At 37.1% G+C, this 19,029-nt stretch overlaps 1 protein-coding gene across 2 annotated transcripts; it reads left to right on the forward strand.

The window, feature by feature from the left end:
* The first annotated feature begins 922 nt into the window (after window positions 1-922).
* On the forward strand, window positions 923-15,301 carry Snrnp27 (small nuclear ribonucleoprotein U4/U6.U5 subunit 27). Of its 2 annotated transcripts, XR_013342286.1 has the most exons (7): window positions 923-1,013; window positions 2,037-2,157; window positions 3,821-3,933; window positions 4,405-4,484; window positions 11,193-11,257; window positions 14,401-14,556; window positions 14,643-15,301. XR_013342286.1 is itself a non-coding variant. In XM_026405131.2 (6 exons), the coding sequence occupies exons 1-6, from the start codon at window positions 980-982 to the stop codon at window positions 14,453-14,455; spliced, it is 468 nt and encodes a 155-aa protein (XP_026260916.1). In that variant the 5' UTR covers window positions 923-979; the 3' UTR covers window positions 14,456-15,301. The 2 variants fall into 2 exon arrangements, 1 of the variants encoding a protein (XP_026260916.1); XM_026405131.2 differs by having other exon boundaries at window positions 14,401-15,301.
* Window positions 15,302-19,029: the final 3,728 nt, after the last annotated feature.

Below are 19,029 nucleotides of genomic sequence, written 5' to 3' on the forward strand. Positions count from 1 at the left end.
CGTACTGGCACCCCTCAATCCTTGAACCTCTCTCTCCCAGACATTAGTGTAGTCTGCCAGGATAATCCCAAGAGTCTGAGTCAGGCCTCATGCTTGGTGAAAATCCTAGATGTTACAGTTAGTTCTTTTCTTGAAAGTTAGATTGGCACAGATATTAAAGAGGGCATATCAGAGTGTATGAATCAGTTTTTAAAAAGTTGACTGGTGGGAAGGGTGTTTCCAACCTATTCTAGTTTCTTTCCAACTCTGTTCTAAAAGTCAAACCATCAGACTTGGAAACTTTGGAGGAAGCTGATGGGACAAGTGTTGGTTAGATTAGAAGTCGACATCCAGCAACCCTTTTCTAGTTATGGCAGCATTGGAGAAGTACTTTGTGGGAATACGTGGGCTTATGGAGCCTTTGCTTTTCCTTACCCGTAGTAACTTTGGGATAAGTTCTCAATACTGGCATCTGAGAAAATATTAAACTGACAATCGCTGAACTTTGGTGTCTTCACTCCTTATGAGAGAATTTTATGTAAAAATGTCAAAAAATACAAACCTTGTATACTCCGTGTAGAATTGGTTTGACGTATTTTACGCATGTGAACAAGGACTGGAGAAAATGGTGAAATTGAAAGCTATGTTAGGATGGTGAGTCTACAGCTGAATTTTTCAAACACTTCTATAAGTGCATCAAATAGCATATTTTTAATGCCTGCCAGGGACAAACAAGATAGGAAAGTCACTGTGAAAATTAGGCTGGAGGAGAGGAAATGACAACTCCACTTCTACGGTAATCTCCAAATTCAGAAGAGGCGATGGCATCCGGGGCACATTCTGGGCCCGCCCTTTTTGCTGCTTGCCTTCTTAAGAAGCCGGAACCCTCGGGACTTGTTTCGACATTTTTCCAGTCGGAGATCGAACTTCAGTTCCGGTCACTCCCGGAAGTTGTTGCACCGCTGTTTCCGGGGCGGTGTGAGGAGGAGTTGGACTCCGAATGGGTCGCAGCCGAAGCCGCTCCCCACGGAGGGGTGAGTTTGGAAGCAACGCGGATGGCGTGGGGCTCTGTTGGAATCGCATCTTTTTTTTTTTTTTCAGTATCTGGGCAACGGAGAGGCGGGCCCTTTCCTCCTGAGGAGGAAAGCTGGGGGTGAATGGGGGAACGAAGACCTAGGCCCCTACACTCTTAACGCTCTGAACCTCTGGTTTGAAGACTAGAGTTTTGGTTTTTTTTTTTCCCCTTCTAAATTAGGGTTTCATTGACTTGTTGTCAACCTTATAGTACAGTAACTTTTACTGTGCTTGTGGCCGATGGGCTCAGGCCACAGTTTCTTCATGTAATTTCTAGGAAACTGCAATAAGTCACCCTGCTTTTCTGAATCGAATTCTCGCAGTCATCGGGGGTAATGTTAACCCCCGGGGAAAACTGATGTGAGAATAAATGTTACATTCTATAGCATTCACTATGTGATTTTGCTTGGCTCATAGATGCTCCATAAGTTTTATGATCCTGCTGAGTTTATCATAGGGAAATCGGTATTTAGAATTTCGAATCCAGGGAACTCACCGATTAATATCTTCTGTCCCCCAGACCTATTAAGGAGGCGGTGCAATGTAAAGAATCTAACTAGACTTCCATTGGGATCTCTAACTTGGATCCTCGGTTGTGTCCTTGGTTAGTTTTTGCCACCTTCAACTAGACAGTATTCAGTTTTCTTACAAGTTAACTGAGGCCTCAAGCCACGTGTGGCTGTGGGGTTCTTGAAGTGTAGCTAATCCGAACTGAGAAATGCAGTTCCTAAAATAGACACCAGATTTCCTACCAGAAAAATTATAAAATATATTATTAAGTACCTTTCATATTGCTTACATGCCAATATGTTTATAGCTGGGACATATTAAGTCAAAAAAGTCTTAAAATTAATATCACCTGTTTCTTTGTACCTTTTCACTGTGACTACTAGCGATGGCTCACGTTATGTTTCTGTTGGAGGGCTCAGCTCTTGATATTTGATTCACTTTTTGGCTCTGCAATTTTTGTGTGTTTGTATTAGAACGTAGGCGGTCCCGGTCCACTTCCCGGGAGAGAGAACGAAGGCGCCGAGAAAGGTCCCGGTCTCGGGAAAGAGATCGAAGAAGGAGCCGGTCGAGATCCCCACACCGAAGGCGCTCCCGGTGAGTATAGTGAATAAACCAGAAGTTAGACTATAAAGAACAAAGAAGCTGGTCACTGATCTTAACTTTTTTTTTTTTTTTTTTTGGTCGCAGTTTCATGAAATGGAGGAAACAATCCTACTTTATTCTAAAGCTAACATGTCTTTTGATAAAACGGGGTTTACATTCCACTTATACAGTTGTCTTGAGAAGTAAATGAGGAATAAAGAATGAATGAAAACCACTTAGTGTGGTGCTTGGCAAGAGCAAGAAGTAAATGTTTATATTTCTGTTAGGATTTTTTAAATTAACTTTTTGGTGATAGCAATATATTCAAGTGTATGATCAAGAATTGGAGGGAGAACTTTAACTGGGTGCACACCCACAATCCCAGCAAATGAGAGACAGAGACAGGAGGATCTCAAGTTTGTGGCTAGCCTCAGCAACTTAATTCAGACACTCAGCAATTTAGTGAGACTATGTGTCAAAATTTAAATGTGGTAAAATATCCATGGGTTCAGTTCCCATTGAGGGGGGGGGGACGGGACATCTTAGAAGGACCTTGGAAATGGACTCTGTTAATAGCATCAGTGGGTATTTAAGTGGGCTTTATTGTTTGTGTTTAATGGGTAGAATTTTCCAAGCTAGGTTTTTCTGCCTCATAAAAATTTCCTATACAGGCAGTGGCACATGTCTGTAATCCCAACAGATGGGGTGGCTGAGGCAGGAGGATTGCGAGTTCAAAGCCAGCATCAGCAAAAGTGAGGCACTAAGCCACTCAGGGAGACCCTATCTCTAAATAAAATACAAAATAGGGCTAGGCCACATCAGTGTTAAAAGCAGCACAATTCACAGTAGCCAAACTGTGGAACCAACCTAGATGTCCTTCAATAGATGAATGGATTAAGAAACTATGGTATATATACACAATGGAATATTACTCAACAATAAAAGAGAATAAAATTATGGCATTTGCAGGTAAATAAATGGAGTTAGAGAATATCATGCTAAGTGAAGTAAGCCAATCCCCAAAAACCAAAGGCCAAATGTTTTCTCTCATAAGTGGCTGCTAATTCATAATGGGGAGGGGTATGGGATGAGTGGAGGAACTTGGAATGGGCAAAAGGGAGGGAGGGTTAGAGTGGGGAGGGGAGGGGGCATGGGGTTAGGAAAGATGAAGGAATGAGAGGGATGTCATTACCCAAGGTACAAAAATGATTACTCAAATGGTTGGATCTTACTTCATGTACAACCAGAGAAGTGTAAAATTGTGCTCTATTTGTGTACAGTGAATCAAAGAGCATTATGCTATCATGTATAACTGATTAGAACAAGTAAATTTTAAAATTAAAAAAAAATAGGACTAGGTATGTGATTCAGTGGTTGAGTGTCCCTGGGTTCAATCCCGGTAACCCCAAAAAATAAAAATAAATAAATTTCTAGCCCTAGTAGAGTGCGACTGATGACTATCAGTAAAGTGGGGGTTTTTTGTTTGTTTATTTGTTTGTTTTTGTAGTATCAGAGCCTCTCCCTCACTCCTCTATGGTGAATGGACTCTTGAGTACTCTGGAACTTATTTCTGTTCAGTCTTTACTTTTCAGGAACTCATGTGTTAATTTGTGCTGATTGACAGAGTTGCCATTTATATATATCTGTTTCTTACATCTTTATTTATAAATATTAGATCCCCAAGACGACATAGATCCACATCTCCTTCCCCTTCTCGACTAAAAGAAAGAAGAGATGAGGAAAAGAAAGAAACAAAAGAAACAAAGAGCAAAGAACGTCAGATTACCGGTAACATTACTAGATAAATAAGCTTGTTTAGATGGCTCCAGTCATGATAAGTTATAAAAGTATAATTTTTGAGCTTTTAAATATTAAGATTTTTATGGTGTTCATTGCATGTGGTTTTAAGATTTTCTTTTAATTGTACCTTAGTGAGTTGCTTGTTGTCCATGGTGCTCCTGATATAACCTAGGTAGGATAGTTAAAAACATGAGAATATTCTATTTTGGAAGTGTCTTCAAATCTAGATATTGTAGTATCTGATATTAAAGGTGGTCCCCTCCATAAGCTCCAACTTGCATGCTAAGTTACATTCTGTCCAAATTTAAGAGGAATTTTTCTCATTTATCTTTGTCTTTTGTGTGTTCTCTGCTGGTAAGGTAGAATGTCTGTTAATTTGTCACCAGTTTTCTTTTTATTTTGAATGTGTATAGATATAGATACATAATGATATAAGAGTTTTAAAAATTATTTTTGCAGAGGAAGACTTAGAGGGCAAAACAGAGGAAGAAATTGAAATGATGAAGTTAATGGGATTTGCCTCTTTTGACTCAACAAAAGTAAGTAAAACATGCAATGAATTAAACATTCTGATTTGAATTAATCCATTATGCCTGTTTTGGTTTTTCATATTCTTTTATGTGTCACTTATAATTTCTTCTGTTGGCACAAGTTTATTTGGTTTTAAGACAGTAACTATCTGTTTGAAGGGCTTTGAGAACACAAAGGAGGAAACTTTAAACTGCCATTGCATTTGTGTTTGCCAGACATATGGTTTGCGTTAGATCATAAAGGGCAAGTAAAGGTGATCAGACCGAAAGGAGGGAGAAGATAGGCTGTATAGGTGTGAAGAAGCATGAGGTATTATGGGAATTTAAAATTCTGTGACTGGTCCAAGGGGGCTGATGGGTGGTAACTGTGACTGAGACTACAAAATGGAGGAAACCAAATTTTGTAGGAATTTTGATGACTTTAGCCATGCTAAGGAATTTAGAGTTGACTTATTGGTGTTTAGAAGAGGAAGCAAGGATTTTAAAACAAGGGAGTAACCCGATTATATGTATGTTTTAGAACAATGACATTGGGGACAGCATGGAAGACAGATGGGAAGTGGGTTAGATTAGAAGTAGAGAGAACTGTTGAGTCATGCAAGTGTAAGATGATAACAGGACTGAACTGAGTCTAAAATCTCAGAAGCCAGGGTAAGTGGAAATGGGTATCAGTAGTCAGATGGGTATCAGTAGTCAGTGATGCCCTTGAGACATTGGGCTGGGGAGCCTGGTTGGTACAGTTAACTCAGAACAAGATTACAGGAAGGGGAATTACTGGGAAATAGAACATTCAGCTGCCAGATGAAGATGACCTTGGACTACGTGTCTCACAGCTCAGATGGGGGATAGAGATGGATTGGGGAGTGAGTGCTATCTAACTTTCATCATAATTCCTGGAGACAATAAAGGGGAGGAAAGAGAGAGAGATTGTTAAGAAGAAAAGGGAGAAAGAAATTTTAGGGAGGGAGGAGGAAAGAATATTTAGAGAGATAGGGAGATGGGGGTAAGAGAAAGAAATAGGGAAGGCCAGGAGGAATGGAGAGAGAAAATAGGAGAATAGTGGGGTGGAGAGAAGAAGAATATATGTGAAAAGAAGGAAAAAAATTTTTAATCCTTTTTTTTAAGATTTTGATGAAATTTCTATTTTTTATTTATTCTTCTTAGTTATACATGACAGTAGAATGTATTTTTGGCAAATTATATATACATAGAGTATAAATTATTTTATTCAGGATCCCATTCTTGTGGTTGTACATGATGTAGAGTTACTCTGGTTGTATATTCAAATACAAGGCTAAGAAAGTTATGTCTGATTGTTTCTACTGTCCTTCCTATACCCCTCCCCCCTCCTTTCCCTTTGTCTAATCCAATGGATTTCTATTCTTACCCTCCCCACCCTTCCTTGTTTTGGGTTAGCATCCACATATCAGAGAACATTTGGCCTTTGGTTTTTTTGGGATTGGCTTATTTCACTTAGCATGGTAGTGTCCAGTTCCATCCATTTACTGGCAAATGTCATAATTTCATTCTTCTTTATGGCTGAGAAATAGTCCATTGTGTATATATACCACATTTTCTTTATCCATTAATCTGTCAAAGGACACTTAGGTTGTTTCCATAGCTTGGCTATTGTGAGTTGAGCTGCTATAAACATTGATGTGGCTGTGTCACTGTAGTATGCTGTTTTTAAGTCCCTTGGTTATAAGACCAAGGAGTGGGAAAACTGGGTCAAATGGTAGTTCCATTCCAAGTTTTCTAAGGAATCTCCATACTGCTTTCCATAGTGGTTGTACCAATTTGCAGTCCTATCAAAAATGTATGAGAGTACCTTTCTCTACCACATCTTCACCAACATTTATTGTTACTTGTATTCTTTATATTTGCCATTCTGGCTGGAGTGAGATAGAGTCTCAGTGTAGTTTTAATTTTCTTTTCTCTAATTGCTAGAAATGTTGAACATTTTTTCATGTATTTTTTGACCATTCGATTTCTTCTTCTATGAAGTGTTTATTCAGTTCCATTGTCCATTTATTGATTGGATTTTTTTTCTGGTGTTGGGGGCTTTTGGGGAGTTGGGGAGTACCAGGAATTGGACTCAGGGGCAGGGCACTAGGCCACTGAGCCACATCCCCAGCCCTATTTTGTATTTTATTTAGAGACAGAGTCTCACTGAGTTGCTTAGCGCCTCACTTTTGCTGAGGTTGGCTTTGAACTCACGATCCTCCTGCCTCAGCCTCCCAAGCCACTGGGATTACAGGCATGGGCCACTTTGCCCAGCTGGTGTTAGGTTTTTTGAGTTCTTTGTATAACCTGGAGGTTAATGCTTATCTGAAGTACAGGTGGTAAAGATTTTCTCCCATCTGTAGGATCTCTGTTCGTGTTTTTTATTGTTTCCTTTGCTGTGAAGAAGCTTTTCAGTTTGATACCATCCCATTTATTGATTCTTGATTTTACTTCTTGTGCTTTAGGAGTCTTATTGAGAAAATCATTTCCTAAGTTGACAGGATGGAGAGTTGGGCCTACTTTTTCTTCTAATAAGTGCAGGATCTCTAGTCTAATGCCTAGGTCTTTGATCCACTTAGAGTTGAGTTTGTACAGGGTGAGAGATAGGGGTTCAATTTCATTTTATTACATGTGGATTTCCAGTTTTCCCAGCACCGTTTGTTGAAGAGGCTATCCTTTCTCCAATGTATATTTATGGTGCCTTTGTCTAGGATAAGATAACTGTATTTATGTGGATCCTTTTCTATGTCTTCTATTCTGTTCCATTGGTCTTTATGTCTGTTTTGGTGCCAGTACCATGCTGTTTTTGCTACTATAGCTCTGTAGTATAATTTAAGGTCTGGTATTGTGATGCCTCCTGCATCGCTTTTCTCACTAAGGATTGCTTTGACTATTCTGGACCTCTTATTTTTCCAAATGAATTTCATGACTGCTTTTTCTATTTCACTGAAGAACATCATTGGGATCTTTTTTTTTTTAATATTTATTTTTTTAGGTGTAGATGGATGCAATACAATGCCTTTATTTTTATGTGGTACTGAGGATGGAACCTGGGTCCCGCCCATGCTAGGCGAGCGCTCTACAGCTGAGCCACAATCCCAGCCCTCATCATTGGGATCTTAATAGGAATTGCATTAAATCTGTATAGCATTTTTGGTAGTATGGCCATTTTGATATTAATTCTGCCTATCCAAGAACATGGAGATCTTTCCATTTTTGGATATCTTCTTTAATTTCTTTCTTTAGTGTTCTGTAGTTTTCATTATAGAGGCCTTTCACCTCTTTTGTTAGGTTGATTCCTAAATAGTTTTTTTGTTGTTGTTTTTGTTTTATTTTTCTTTCGAGGTTATTATAAAGGGATATTTTTCTGATTTCTCTTTCAGCTGATAACATCTTTAATGAATAAAAATGCAGTTGATTTATTGGTGTTGATAAAATATTTTTTTCTAGGGGCAGGGAATGTGATAAAGGGATTGCTTAGCATTCACAAGTTCCTGGATTTAATCCCCAGCACCACCAAAAAAAAAAGTTAGTTTTACAAATGGAATTTGAGATTTTGAAAAGAATTGTCATTTAATTCTTCTTGCTGGATATGGTGACACATACCTGTAATCCCAGCTTCTCAGGAACCTGAGGCAGCAGGATTTTGAGGCCAGACTCTGCAATTTAGCAAGACTCTATCTCAAAATTTTTTAAAAAGAGGGGCTGGAGTTGTAGCTCAGTTATAGAACACTGCTGGGTTCATTCTAGTTTAAAAAAAAAAAAAAAAATCCACCTCCTCTAATTCTGTATTCCATTCCATTGAGTTGTTAATGGAATAGGATAAACCCAAATGGTGTAAGACTTTCTTTTTAACTAATGTGATAGTAAGTTTAAAATATTTGAAAATTATATTGTATAACTTAAGAGGAGTACTGACACATGACTGTTGAGGTGAAAAAAATTAAGAATGCAGAGGTTATATGAACCCTATTTTGGAATTTTTTTTTTTTTTTTTTTTTTTTTGGTATCTGTTAACTTTTTTTCCTTGAATATATCAAATCCAAATCCCTTTTTATTTTTTCCCAAAGAGTATTTTATATGTGAAATGTTTTGTTAATATATATGTTAAATGGATAAAAATATCTCCAAAGTAAAGCAGTTTCAGTTAAATGGATAAAAAAAAAAATCTCCAAAGTAAAGCAATTGTAGTTTTATTGTTTTTAGAAGACTGTTTTTATTTGTTTGTACTGGCAATTGAACCCAGGGGCCCTTTGCCACTGAGCCACATCCCCATCCCTTTTTTTTGTTTTTTATTTTGAGGCAGGATCTCACTAAGTTGCTGAGGCTGGCCTTGAACTTGCAATCCTCCTGCCTCAGCTTTCCAAGTTGCTGAGATTACAGGAGTGCACCATTCTATCCAATTGAAATTATTTATTTTTTTGGGGTATGACTATTTCCTGATTATATTTGAAATTCCTGAGAGGTATATAGGTAGAGCTAACCCTTTGCTTTGCTTTTTTTTTTTTAATTTAATTTTTTTAGTTGTTGATAGAACTTAATTTTTTATTTATTTATATGTGGTGCCGAGAATTGAACCCAGTGCCTCACACATGCTAGCAAGTGCGCTCTACCACTGAGCCACCACCCCAGCCCTACCCTTCACTTTAATTGTAATCAGTGCTGCTTAAGATGTTTGTTTAGGAAAAAGTGAGGATCCTTAAAAATTGTCATGTACCATGTAATCAAATGATGTCAGTGGAGTTTTGGTTTGTTTTTCCCAGTACTGAAGGTGAAACCTAGAGCCTCATCCCATACAAGGCAAGTGCTCCACCACTGAGTATAGCCCAACTCCCATGTCAGTTGTTTTCTAATGACCTCTATGGGGTTGTTAACTTAGTTTATATGCAGTTGGCAGTTATGAAGTATCTTACCTCACTCATGTTTCTCAGTTACATATATGTTGTGTTATTTTCATCATTGATCTGTTGGGGGACCTTTTCCTTTTCTTCTGTTTCCCTTTCCTTTCCTCTTTGCAGTACTCATAATCTAATCCAGGGCTTCATTGGTGCTAGGTAAATTGTCTAGTACTGATCCCTATTGTGGAACCTTTCCATATGTCTTGTAGTCATTTATTTTCCCTCTACTTCAACATTCTTCTAGAAAGTTCCAAAGTGTGATTATATTTACCAATGGGTAATTTTCTATCCTAGTATGTAAATAAATGAACATAGGGCTAATAATATGTGACTCTACAAAAGTTTCTAAAAAGTCAGCAAGTCTTTAGAAATTGAACTCAGTGAAAAGATTAGCATAATTTCCTTTTTTTTTTTTTTTTTTTTGGTCAAGGCAGGTCTTTCCAAGTTATGCCTACCTCTTATAATTTATCCAGTACCCCTACCCTTAGAAATATATGAAAATAAGAACAGAAAATTAAGCCATATATATTTATTTTAGTTCCATTTCAAATATGTAGTTCACCTATGCATATCATTAGACCAGTGGGTCAGAATCCTTTTTTTTCCCCTAATGCAGACGCCTAATGAGTGTGCTACACTCATGAGTAATAATGGACAAGGGTAGGAAATAGGAGTCACATGTATGTGTTTCGTGGCATTAGCCAGTCCCATTCATTTCGAAGTCATTTTCCAATCACCTGCCAGTGCAGTGCCCTAGTATGTGAGAATGTAGAGGTGACTCAGACATATATCCCTCCATCAAGAAGCTTTCAGTGTCATTGGAGCAATAGCATATACATCATAGTAATACAGGGTAGAAAATATAAAGTACTGTGGGGAAAGCATAGATACCATTCTTCAGGGGTTAGTAAAGAAGGTGCTGCCTGACAGCTGGATCATCATAACTGGGCCCTGAATGATGGATAAGAAAGGACCAGTTCGTTAAAGATTGGTTCTTGGCAGGGAAGGCAATTCAGGCATGAGGAACAATATGGGAGCAAGTGGGTATGGTGAATTAATTTGACTGGATTAAAGAACCTTAAAGGGGGCTGGGGTTGTGGCTCAGCGGTAGAGCGCTCTCCTGGCATGCATGAGGCCCTAGGTTTGATCCTCAACATCACATAAAAATAAATAAAAACAAACAAAATAAAGGTATTGTGTCTAACCAAAAATAAACTTTAAAAAAGTGCATAAATACATTCTATTGTCATGTATAACTAATTAAAACAAATTTTAAAAAAGGAATTAGTAACAAAGAGGATACATGCCACATATAGAAAGGTATGTCACAATCCAACTATTGTCTGTTATTCTATATTCTGATTCTTGATTAAAGATAAAAATGGTAAGACTTATGCAAGAAATGGAATTTAAACAAATGGAAATGTTCAAGCTACAATTTGAGAATATTATAAGTTAATGGTAGAGGTTAAATTTTGTGTGAATGTAAATTTTTGTGGAGCTAATAAGTTTTATCTGATTTTAAAGGAGTCTTTGACCAAAAAAGTTTAGGATCTACTAGCCTATTTCCCAGCATGCCTTACACATAATACACATACCATGAATGTTTGCTGATTTGAATATTGTATTAAATTGTATATATGTAACCATAAAAATGTGAGCAGAGTTGTTTAATACTTGAGAGTTTGTGGGTATCATTAGGATCTGAAAATTTTCTCTTCCTTTTAAATGGATCTTGGTGACTTAACATTATCCATCTCTTGATCAGGCATTTAATGTGTCCTTCCTATTTTATTTGTTTATTGTTTTTCTCCAGGGGAAGAAGGTAGATGGCTCTGTCAATGCCTATGCCATAAATGTGTCTCAGAAGAGGAAGTACAGGTAAGCAAAGCCCCCACTATTATGTTTAAACTAATAAACTCAATTTCATATTTGGAAAGAGCTTTTATATGGGGTAATCATGTTTGTGAAATATATTAGTTTTCTGTACTGTCCCTTGATATTTTTTTTTCATTGATTGTTCAAAACATTGCAGAGCTCATGATATATCATCTTTCATACATTTGACTCAATTGGGTTTTGAACTCTCTTTTTTACCCCAAATACAGATTGCAGAATCACATCTGCTACATACTCACATTTTTACATAATGGCATATTAGTGACTGTTGTATTCTGCTACCTTTCCTATCCCCTACTATCCCCCCTCCCCTCCCCTCCCCTCCCATCTTCCCTCTCTACCTCCTCTGCTGTTGTTCAATTCTCTCCCTTTTTTTTCCCCTCCCCCTTGCCCCTCATAACCTCTTATAATTTTGTGTATCATTGTAGGTCTCCTACCATTTCCATATGCTTTCCCTTCTCTCTCCCTTTCTCTCCCCCCATTCGTCTTTGTTTACAGTTAGCCTTTTCCTCATGCCCTTCCTTCCTGTTCTGTTCTTAGTGGCTCTCTTTATATCAAAGAAGACATTTGGCTTTTGTTTTTTAGGGCTTGGCTAGCTTCACTTAGCATAATCTGCTCTAATGCCATCCATTTCCCTGCAAATTCTATGATTTTGTCCTTTCTTAGTGCTGCATAATACTCCATTGGGTATAGATGCCACCTTTTTTTTATCCATTCATCTATTGAAGGGCATCTAGGTTGGTTCCACAGTCTAGCTATTGTGAATTGTGCCGCTATAATCATTGCTGTGGCCGTATCCCTATAGTGCGCTCTTTTAAGGTCCTCAGGGAATAGTCCGAGAAGGGCGATAGAGAGAGAGATAGAGATAGAGATCTCAGAAGATGGAAAATGTACCCTGTTCATGGATAGGCAGAACTAACATCATCAAAATGGCGATATTACCCAAAGTTCTCTACAGATTTAATTCGATGCCAATCAAAATCCCAATGGCATTTCTTGTAGAAATAGATAAAGCAATCATGGAATTCATATGGAAAAACAAAAGACCCAGAATAGCAAACACAATGCTAAGCAGGAAGTGTGAATCTGGAGGTATAGCGATACCTGAGTTCAAACTGTACTACAAAGCAATGGTAACAAAAACAGCATGGTACTGGTACCAAAACAGGCAGGTGGACCAATGGTACAGAATAGAGGACACAGAGACTAATCCACAAAGTTACAATTATCTTATATTTGATAAAGGGGCTAAAAACATGCAATGGAGGAAGGACAGCATCTTCAACAAATGGTGCTGGGAAAATTGGAAATCCATATGCAACAAAATGAAATTGAATCCCTTTCTCTCGCCAGCCACAAAAGTTAACTCAAAATGGATCAAGGAGCTAGATATCAAATCAGAGACTCTGCGTATGATAGAAGAAAAAGTTGGCTACGATCTACATATTGTGGGGTCGGGCTCCAAATTCCTTAATAGGACGCCCATAGCCCAAGAGTTAATAACAAGAATAAACAAATGGGACTTACTTAAACTAAAAAGTTTTTTCTCAGCAAGAGAAACAATAAAAGAGGTAAATAGAGAGCCTACATCCTGGGAACAAATTTTTACCCCTCACACCTCAGATAGAGCCCTAATATCTAGAATGTACAAAGAACTAAAAAAATTAAACAATAAGATAACAAATAACCCAATCAACAAATGGGCCAAGGACCTAAACAGACACTTCTCAGAGGAGGACATACAAGCAATCAACAAGTACATGAAAAAATGCTCACCATCTCTAGCAATCAGAGAAATGCAAATCAAAACCACCCTAAGATACCATCTCACTCCAGTAAGATTGGCAGCCATTATGAAGTCAAACAACAATAAGTGTTGGCGAGGATGTGGGGAAAAGGGTACACTTGTACACTGCTGGTGGGACTGCAAAATGGTGAGGCCAGTTTGGAAAGCAGTATGGAGATTCCTGGGAAAGCTGGGAATGGATCCACCATTTGTCCCTTGATTTTTTTATGTGTGTGTTTTGTTTTGTACTGGGTAATTGAACCAAGGGCCTTGTGCATACTAGGCAAGTGCCCTACCACTGAGATGTGTCCTCAGAACCCTGTCCCTTATCTTAAGGAAGTACTTTTCTTGCTTATATTCTGGCATGTTAAAATTGTTTCTCAATTTACATGTTAGCAAATAGCTATTCTAGAGAGGGTAGCTGACTTAAATGTTTTTGAGCTGTGTGTAGTAAATTTCTTAAAAAAGCATAACTTCAACTTAGTGGGCTTTGATTTCACTGTAAAACAAATCCCTTCTAAACTATTTACCTATACTGATTACATCAGGATTTTAATGTAAATAGACTTTTCTTTTTTTAAGTGTAGGCACATTTTGTTTATGTTATAGATTCGAAACAAATGAATCTATACTTAAAATCTCACTGAATTGTTGATGAAAAAGTCAAGACATGTTTAAATATAACCTTTCTTTCTATTTTTATCACTGATAAAAGATCAGTATTCCAATTAATTTAGACTATGAATAATATGATTTGAGAGTGCTATGAGCTAAAGTAATAGAGTTGTTATGGATAGACTGTCATAAAATTACCTTCAAATAAAGTATTATGAGGTGAACCATTGAAGCGTACAAATTGAATTTGCTTAATGGATACCTGTTTAGGAGTTCTTTGTTTGTTTAAACTAGGTAATCATTGTTTACCTAAAATAATTATGAATTTTAAATTGATTTTTTTAAAGGTCTGTACGATCTTTCCAAATAATTCTGAAAATATATTTTCATACTGAATGTGGCATTTAAAGAAATCCAAATGGTTTTGCTTTATTTTAAAAGTGAGGTTATGGGTTACAGGTGTAATTTAGTGTAGAATGTTGCTTGGCATGCTTGAGGCCTTGCGTTTGATTCCAAGCCACAAAAATAAGTAAAAGTAAAATAATCTTATATTAATGTGCATTAAATAACCTTAAGTAGTTTCTATCCTACACTTTGTCACGTTAAAGGTGGTCTTAGGTTTAATCTTAAAAACATGTTATTTTGGTTTTGGGGTTTTTTTATATATATAAAAAGAGTCCAAAATTTTAAAAAGTTCACAATGAATTTTCTCTTCTCATTATAGGCAGTACATGAATCGAAAAGGTGGCTTCAACAGACCTTTGGATTTTATTGCATGAGAATTGAAATTTGAAGAATGATTTTCCCCCTCGTCTTGGTCAGAGAGTGGATTTTGTATTTAATATGCCTCAAAACCAGGATTGCTGTTCTTTCTTGTAAAGTAAGGAAATCTTATTTATGATGTGTGCAGTTTACTTACCTTTCCTCAATAGAAGATAGGTTAAACATTACTTTTTTTTTTTTTAGGAAATATCATTTGGGGCAGTCACCATCCCATTTTGTTTGTTTTTATTCCTATGGAAACTGTGTATTTTCTTCTTGGATGCTTGTTAGGACTTTATAACAAACATGAAAGTAATTTGGATGTTTCTCCAATAAAGCAATATTTCTACCCATTTTATAGTTGATAAACATTTTTATTATTAGATAAAAGAGCCTGCCTAGACGTTTTCTTTTTTCACACATATATACCTTGATTATTAAAGAATTGGGAGAATGAAGAAGTATAGCTTTAAATTTTTGTATCTTCTTCCCCCCCCCAAATACTATTTATTGTTTTTCCTCAATTATGAAAGCAATACATGCTTACTATAACAAATACCTGTGAAGCTAAAAAGTGAAAAGCCAAAAATCACTTATAATAAACTTCCAGGGATAATCAATATAAACATTTTGTTGTATGTCTTTCTGGACTTCTATATTTCTCACTTCCACTCATGAGATCAAAATGTATATACAGTCCTCTTTGTCTAACCCATTTTTCCCCATGTACTATGAACATTTTTTATGCTTTTAAATATTCTTTCAAAACTTAGTGTTTAGTAGCTACTTGGTTGTACCATAATTTACTAATCCTTTATTGGTGAACATTGGCCTGTCTCCCATGGTTTACTTTTATAATTAAAACTTTTATAATTACTGTCTGTCTTTATTACATGCATGTTTTTATATTTGATTCATTATTTTCTCAGGTTCAGTTCTTAAACATGATAAGGGATAAGAGGTGTGTGTGCGTGTATGCATGTGCTTATTTAAGTTTTTTTTCGTATATGTGGTTAGAAAGTTTTTTTCCCACCAGTAAAATATGAGAATTTCTATTTGGTATACATGTACAAATAGGTGTAATAAATGTTGGTTTCATTGTCTTTAGGCAAGGTCCCTCCCATTTGAAGAAAGCTCTTTATTTATTATTATTTAATTATTATTTATTATCTTTATCAAAGATAATAGCCATCATCCATTCTGTTTCATGTCTCGCTGGTGTTTGAGTCTCTGTGGCTGGATTTTGTTTATTTGTTTGTTTATTTATTTATTGGGGGGGATACTGAGGATTGAACCCAGGGGGGCTTAACCACTGAGCCACATCCCCCACCTTATTTACAAATATTTTATTTAGAGACAGGGTCTCACTGAGTTGCTGAGTTCCTCGATAAGTTGCTGAAGCTTGACTTTAATTTGCAATCCTCCTGCCTCAGCCTCCTGAGCTGCTGGGATTACAGGCCTGTGCCACTGTGTCCAGTTTAAATTCTATTCTTTGTAGTAACTACTACAAATGCATGGAACACATTTCAGATGTTTACAAAAAATATTTAGTGGTGAGTTAATTGTGTATCCATTCAGAGATATTTGACACACACACATATCTTGTTATTAAAATAGATATAAACTTTGTATACTGTTCTGCACCTAGCTTTTGTTCACTTACTCTAGTGTATCTCAAGATTATTTCTTATTGATATATATAAAATTGCCCTTTTTTAAATTTGATTTTTTTTAAGTTGTTGATAGACCTTTATTTTATTAATTTATTTATATTCAGTGCTGAGAATCAAACCCAGTGTCTCACACATGCCAGGCAAGTGCACTACAACTAAGCCACAGCCACAGCCCAAACATTGCCTTTTTTTTAAAGGCTATTACAGTTTGGATCTGGAACATCCCCAAAGGTTCATGTGTTGAAGACTTGGTCCAACTGATGGTGCTATAGGGAAGTAATAGAAACTTTAGGAGATGAGACCTAGCCGAAAGAGGTTGGTCCCAAGCCCTACCCTCCTTTGTCTCTGCTTCCCCATCTACCAGGAGGTGAGCAATTTTTTTGCTTCCTGCTTCAACATAGGAGCCAAGCAAACACTGACTGAAATCTCTGCATGAGCCAAAATGAATCTTTTCTCCTTAAGTTTTTTTTCTCAGTTATTTTGTCACAGTGATGAAAAGCTGACTAACAAAGGCTGTTATAGTCCATTGTAGGATAGACCATAGTTTATTTAACTTATCCCCTGTTATCTAAACTTTTGCTATGTTAAAAACAGTTTTGCAGTGATTATCCTTGTACATACATGATTTTACAAGCGTTTGGCTAAATTTTTAAATCCTTATTACATCTGAAATTTGACCACCAATTGAAATATTTTAGAATCTTTCTGGCAAGTTGGTTCTCTGTAAAGAAAATAATAGTAATGTTCCTGCACTGTGTGTTACAGTGTACATGGCATTTTAGTTTACTTAGTCCTCATGAGATAGAGAGGGTGCTATTGTCTATTTCTCAGAGGAGAAAGCTAAGGGTCTTCAGACCACAAAGGCAGACACTATTGACATTTATACTACCTACTTAAATACTTGAATGTGCTACCTCAGTTGCACAACTTCAGGTACTCTTTGCACAGTTGTCACCAACTCAAAGACAGTTGGGTTATTTTACTTGAACTTTCTACCAAACAGCTAAATAGTCCCCCATGCTTTTACCCACCAAAATACCGTGTATTTGTAAATTATCCATGACAGAGTCTGTTGCCAATCATATTTGTGTGTATCTAAGGAAGGCAAACCTAATTGTTTTAACTGGGAAGCCAGATCTAGAATAAAATAATATATCCAAAACAAATTGTGTATTTTTAGATTATCATTTATTGTGGTGTTAGTAGAGAACTGACTTGAGATCCTTAGGGCAGGACACTTTGTAAACAAATAATCTGAGAGAACCTTATAGGTTAATAAGGAGGTAGTACTAAAGATACAGGGAAAATAGGAAATCTTTAAAAATCCAGAGAAGACACCTAGAAGTCTTGGTTCAAAGGAACTTTTGTCTATTCAGTCATCTAATTCTGGAAGAATAATAAAGGTGAAACATCCTGTCTTCTTCCTCTAACAGGCTCCTGCCATATAGAGAACATAAATCATCTGTTCCCAGGTATCTAAATATTAGGGTGCTCCATGGCTCAAGTCCTTAGACTTTCCACTTTGCCTTGGTGAGTCATTCATCCATGTGACTTCAAACATCTTCTGCCCCTAATCTCAAATTTATACTTCCAGCCTGATCATTTTACTGAATTACAGTCTCTTATATGCACCTAAATTATTAGGCACCTCAAATTTAAGATTAAGCAAACTGAACTCTCATTTCCATGCCTAGTGTTTTTCTCTGAGGCATCTCAGTCAGTGACCCTTTCATTTACTTCTTCATCAGACTAAAATCCTGGGATCATCCTGACTCCTTTGCCCCACATGTGATTCATTGGCAGATCCTTTTGATGTTTTGAATCTGACCACTTCTCAGCACCCATGCTAGTCCAAGTCATCTCTTGTTGAATTATTACAATAACCTCCTAATTGTTCTCCCTCTTTCCACCCTTCCTGTTTATTCTCCACCCAGCAACTGAGACAAACCTTTTAAAATGTGCATCAGTATACATTTCTTCTGGGTCCAGTGATTTTCTCTTATTCAGAAGAAAGTCTTACCTGTGGTCTAAAGACCTCTACCTGACCTCGACTCTGGATTTCATAGCCTCATCCACTTGCTCATTTCAGTCAGTTATCCTCCTTGCTGTTCTTTGAGAACAGGCATATTCCTGCCCCTGGATGTCCACTTTCTCTTCCTTCTAAAATGTTTTCCCACTTCCTAGATTTGCTACTTTACATTGCTCAGGTCTCTGCTCAAACTCAAGTCATTCCTGACCCATCCTTACCAAAATAGCAAGTTCTCTTAACTCTCTATCCTTTTATCCTTCTTTATTTATTTGTGTATGTGTGTGTGTGATTGGGTATTTAACCCAGGGGATCACTTAACCACTGAAGCACATCCCCAGCCCTTTTTATATTTTATTTAGAGACAGTCTTGCAAAGTTTCTTAGGAGTTTACTAAGTTATTGAGGCTAGCTTTGAACTGTTGATTTTCCTGCCTCAGCATCCTGAGTCACTGGGATTACAGGTGTGTGCCACTGTACACTACTCCAGTCCTTTATTTTTATTTTAAGACAGGGTCTTGTGAACTTGCTAGGCAAACCTTGAAATTTTGATCCTCCTGCCTCAGCTTCCCAACTTTCTAGAATTACAGGCAAGTGCCACTGCCCTTGGCCTTTTGTTTTGTTTTGTTTTGTTTTTAGTTGTAGTTGGACACAATACTTTTATTTCACTTATTTATTTTTATGTGGTGCTGAGGATCGAACCCAGGGTCTCTCTTATGGGAGGTGAGCGCTCTGCTGCTGAGCCACCACCCCAGCCCCTACCCTGGGCTTTTTTTTTTTTTTTACCATTAAAATTTTGAGATAGCAAGCCAGCCTCAGCAATTTAGCTAGGGCTTAGGCAACTTAGTGAGACCTTGCCTTAGAATGAAAAATAAAAAAGAATAGGAATGTAT

The sequence above is a fragment of the Urocitellus parryii genome, chromosome 12 (assembly GCF_045843805.1).
Source record: "Urocitellus parryii isolate mUroPar1 chromosome 12, mUroPar1.hap1, whole genome shotgun sequence".
NCBI classification, from domain to species: domain Eukaryota; kingdom Metazoa; phylum Chordata; class Mammalia; order Rodentia; family Sciuridae; genus Urocitellus; species Urocitellus parryii.

What these genes read in the sequence shown, in the direction of transcription:
- Snrnp27 (XM_026405131.2), top strand. Translation starts at nt 980, where the DNA reads ATGGGTCGCAGCCGAAGCCGCTCCCCACGGAGGG. An exon ending in AAGCCGCTCCCCACGGAGGG is followed by an intron (nt 1,014 to 2,036) that starts GTGAGTTTGGAA and finishes TGTTTGTATTAG; the next exon opens with AACGTAGGCGGTCCCGGTCC. An exon ending in CCACACCGAAGGCGCTCCCG is followed by an intron (nt 2,158 to 3,820) that starts GTGAGTATAGTG and finishes TATAAATATTAG; the next exon opens with ATCCCCAAGACGACATAGAT.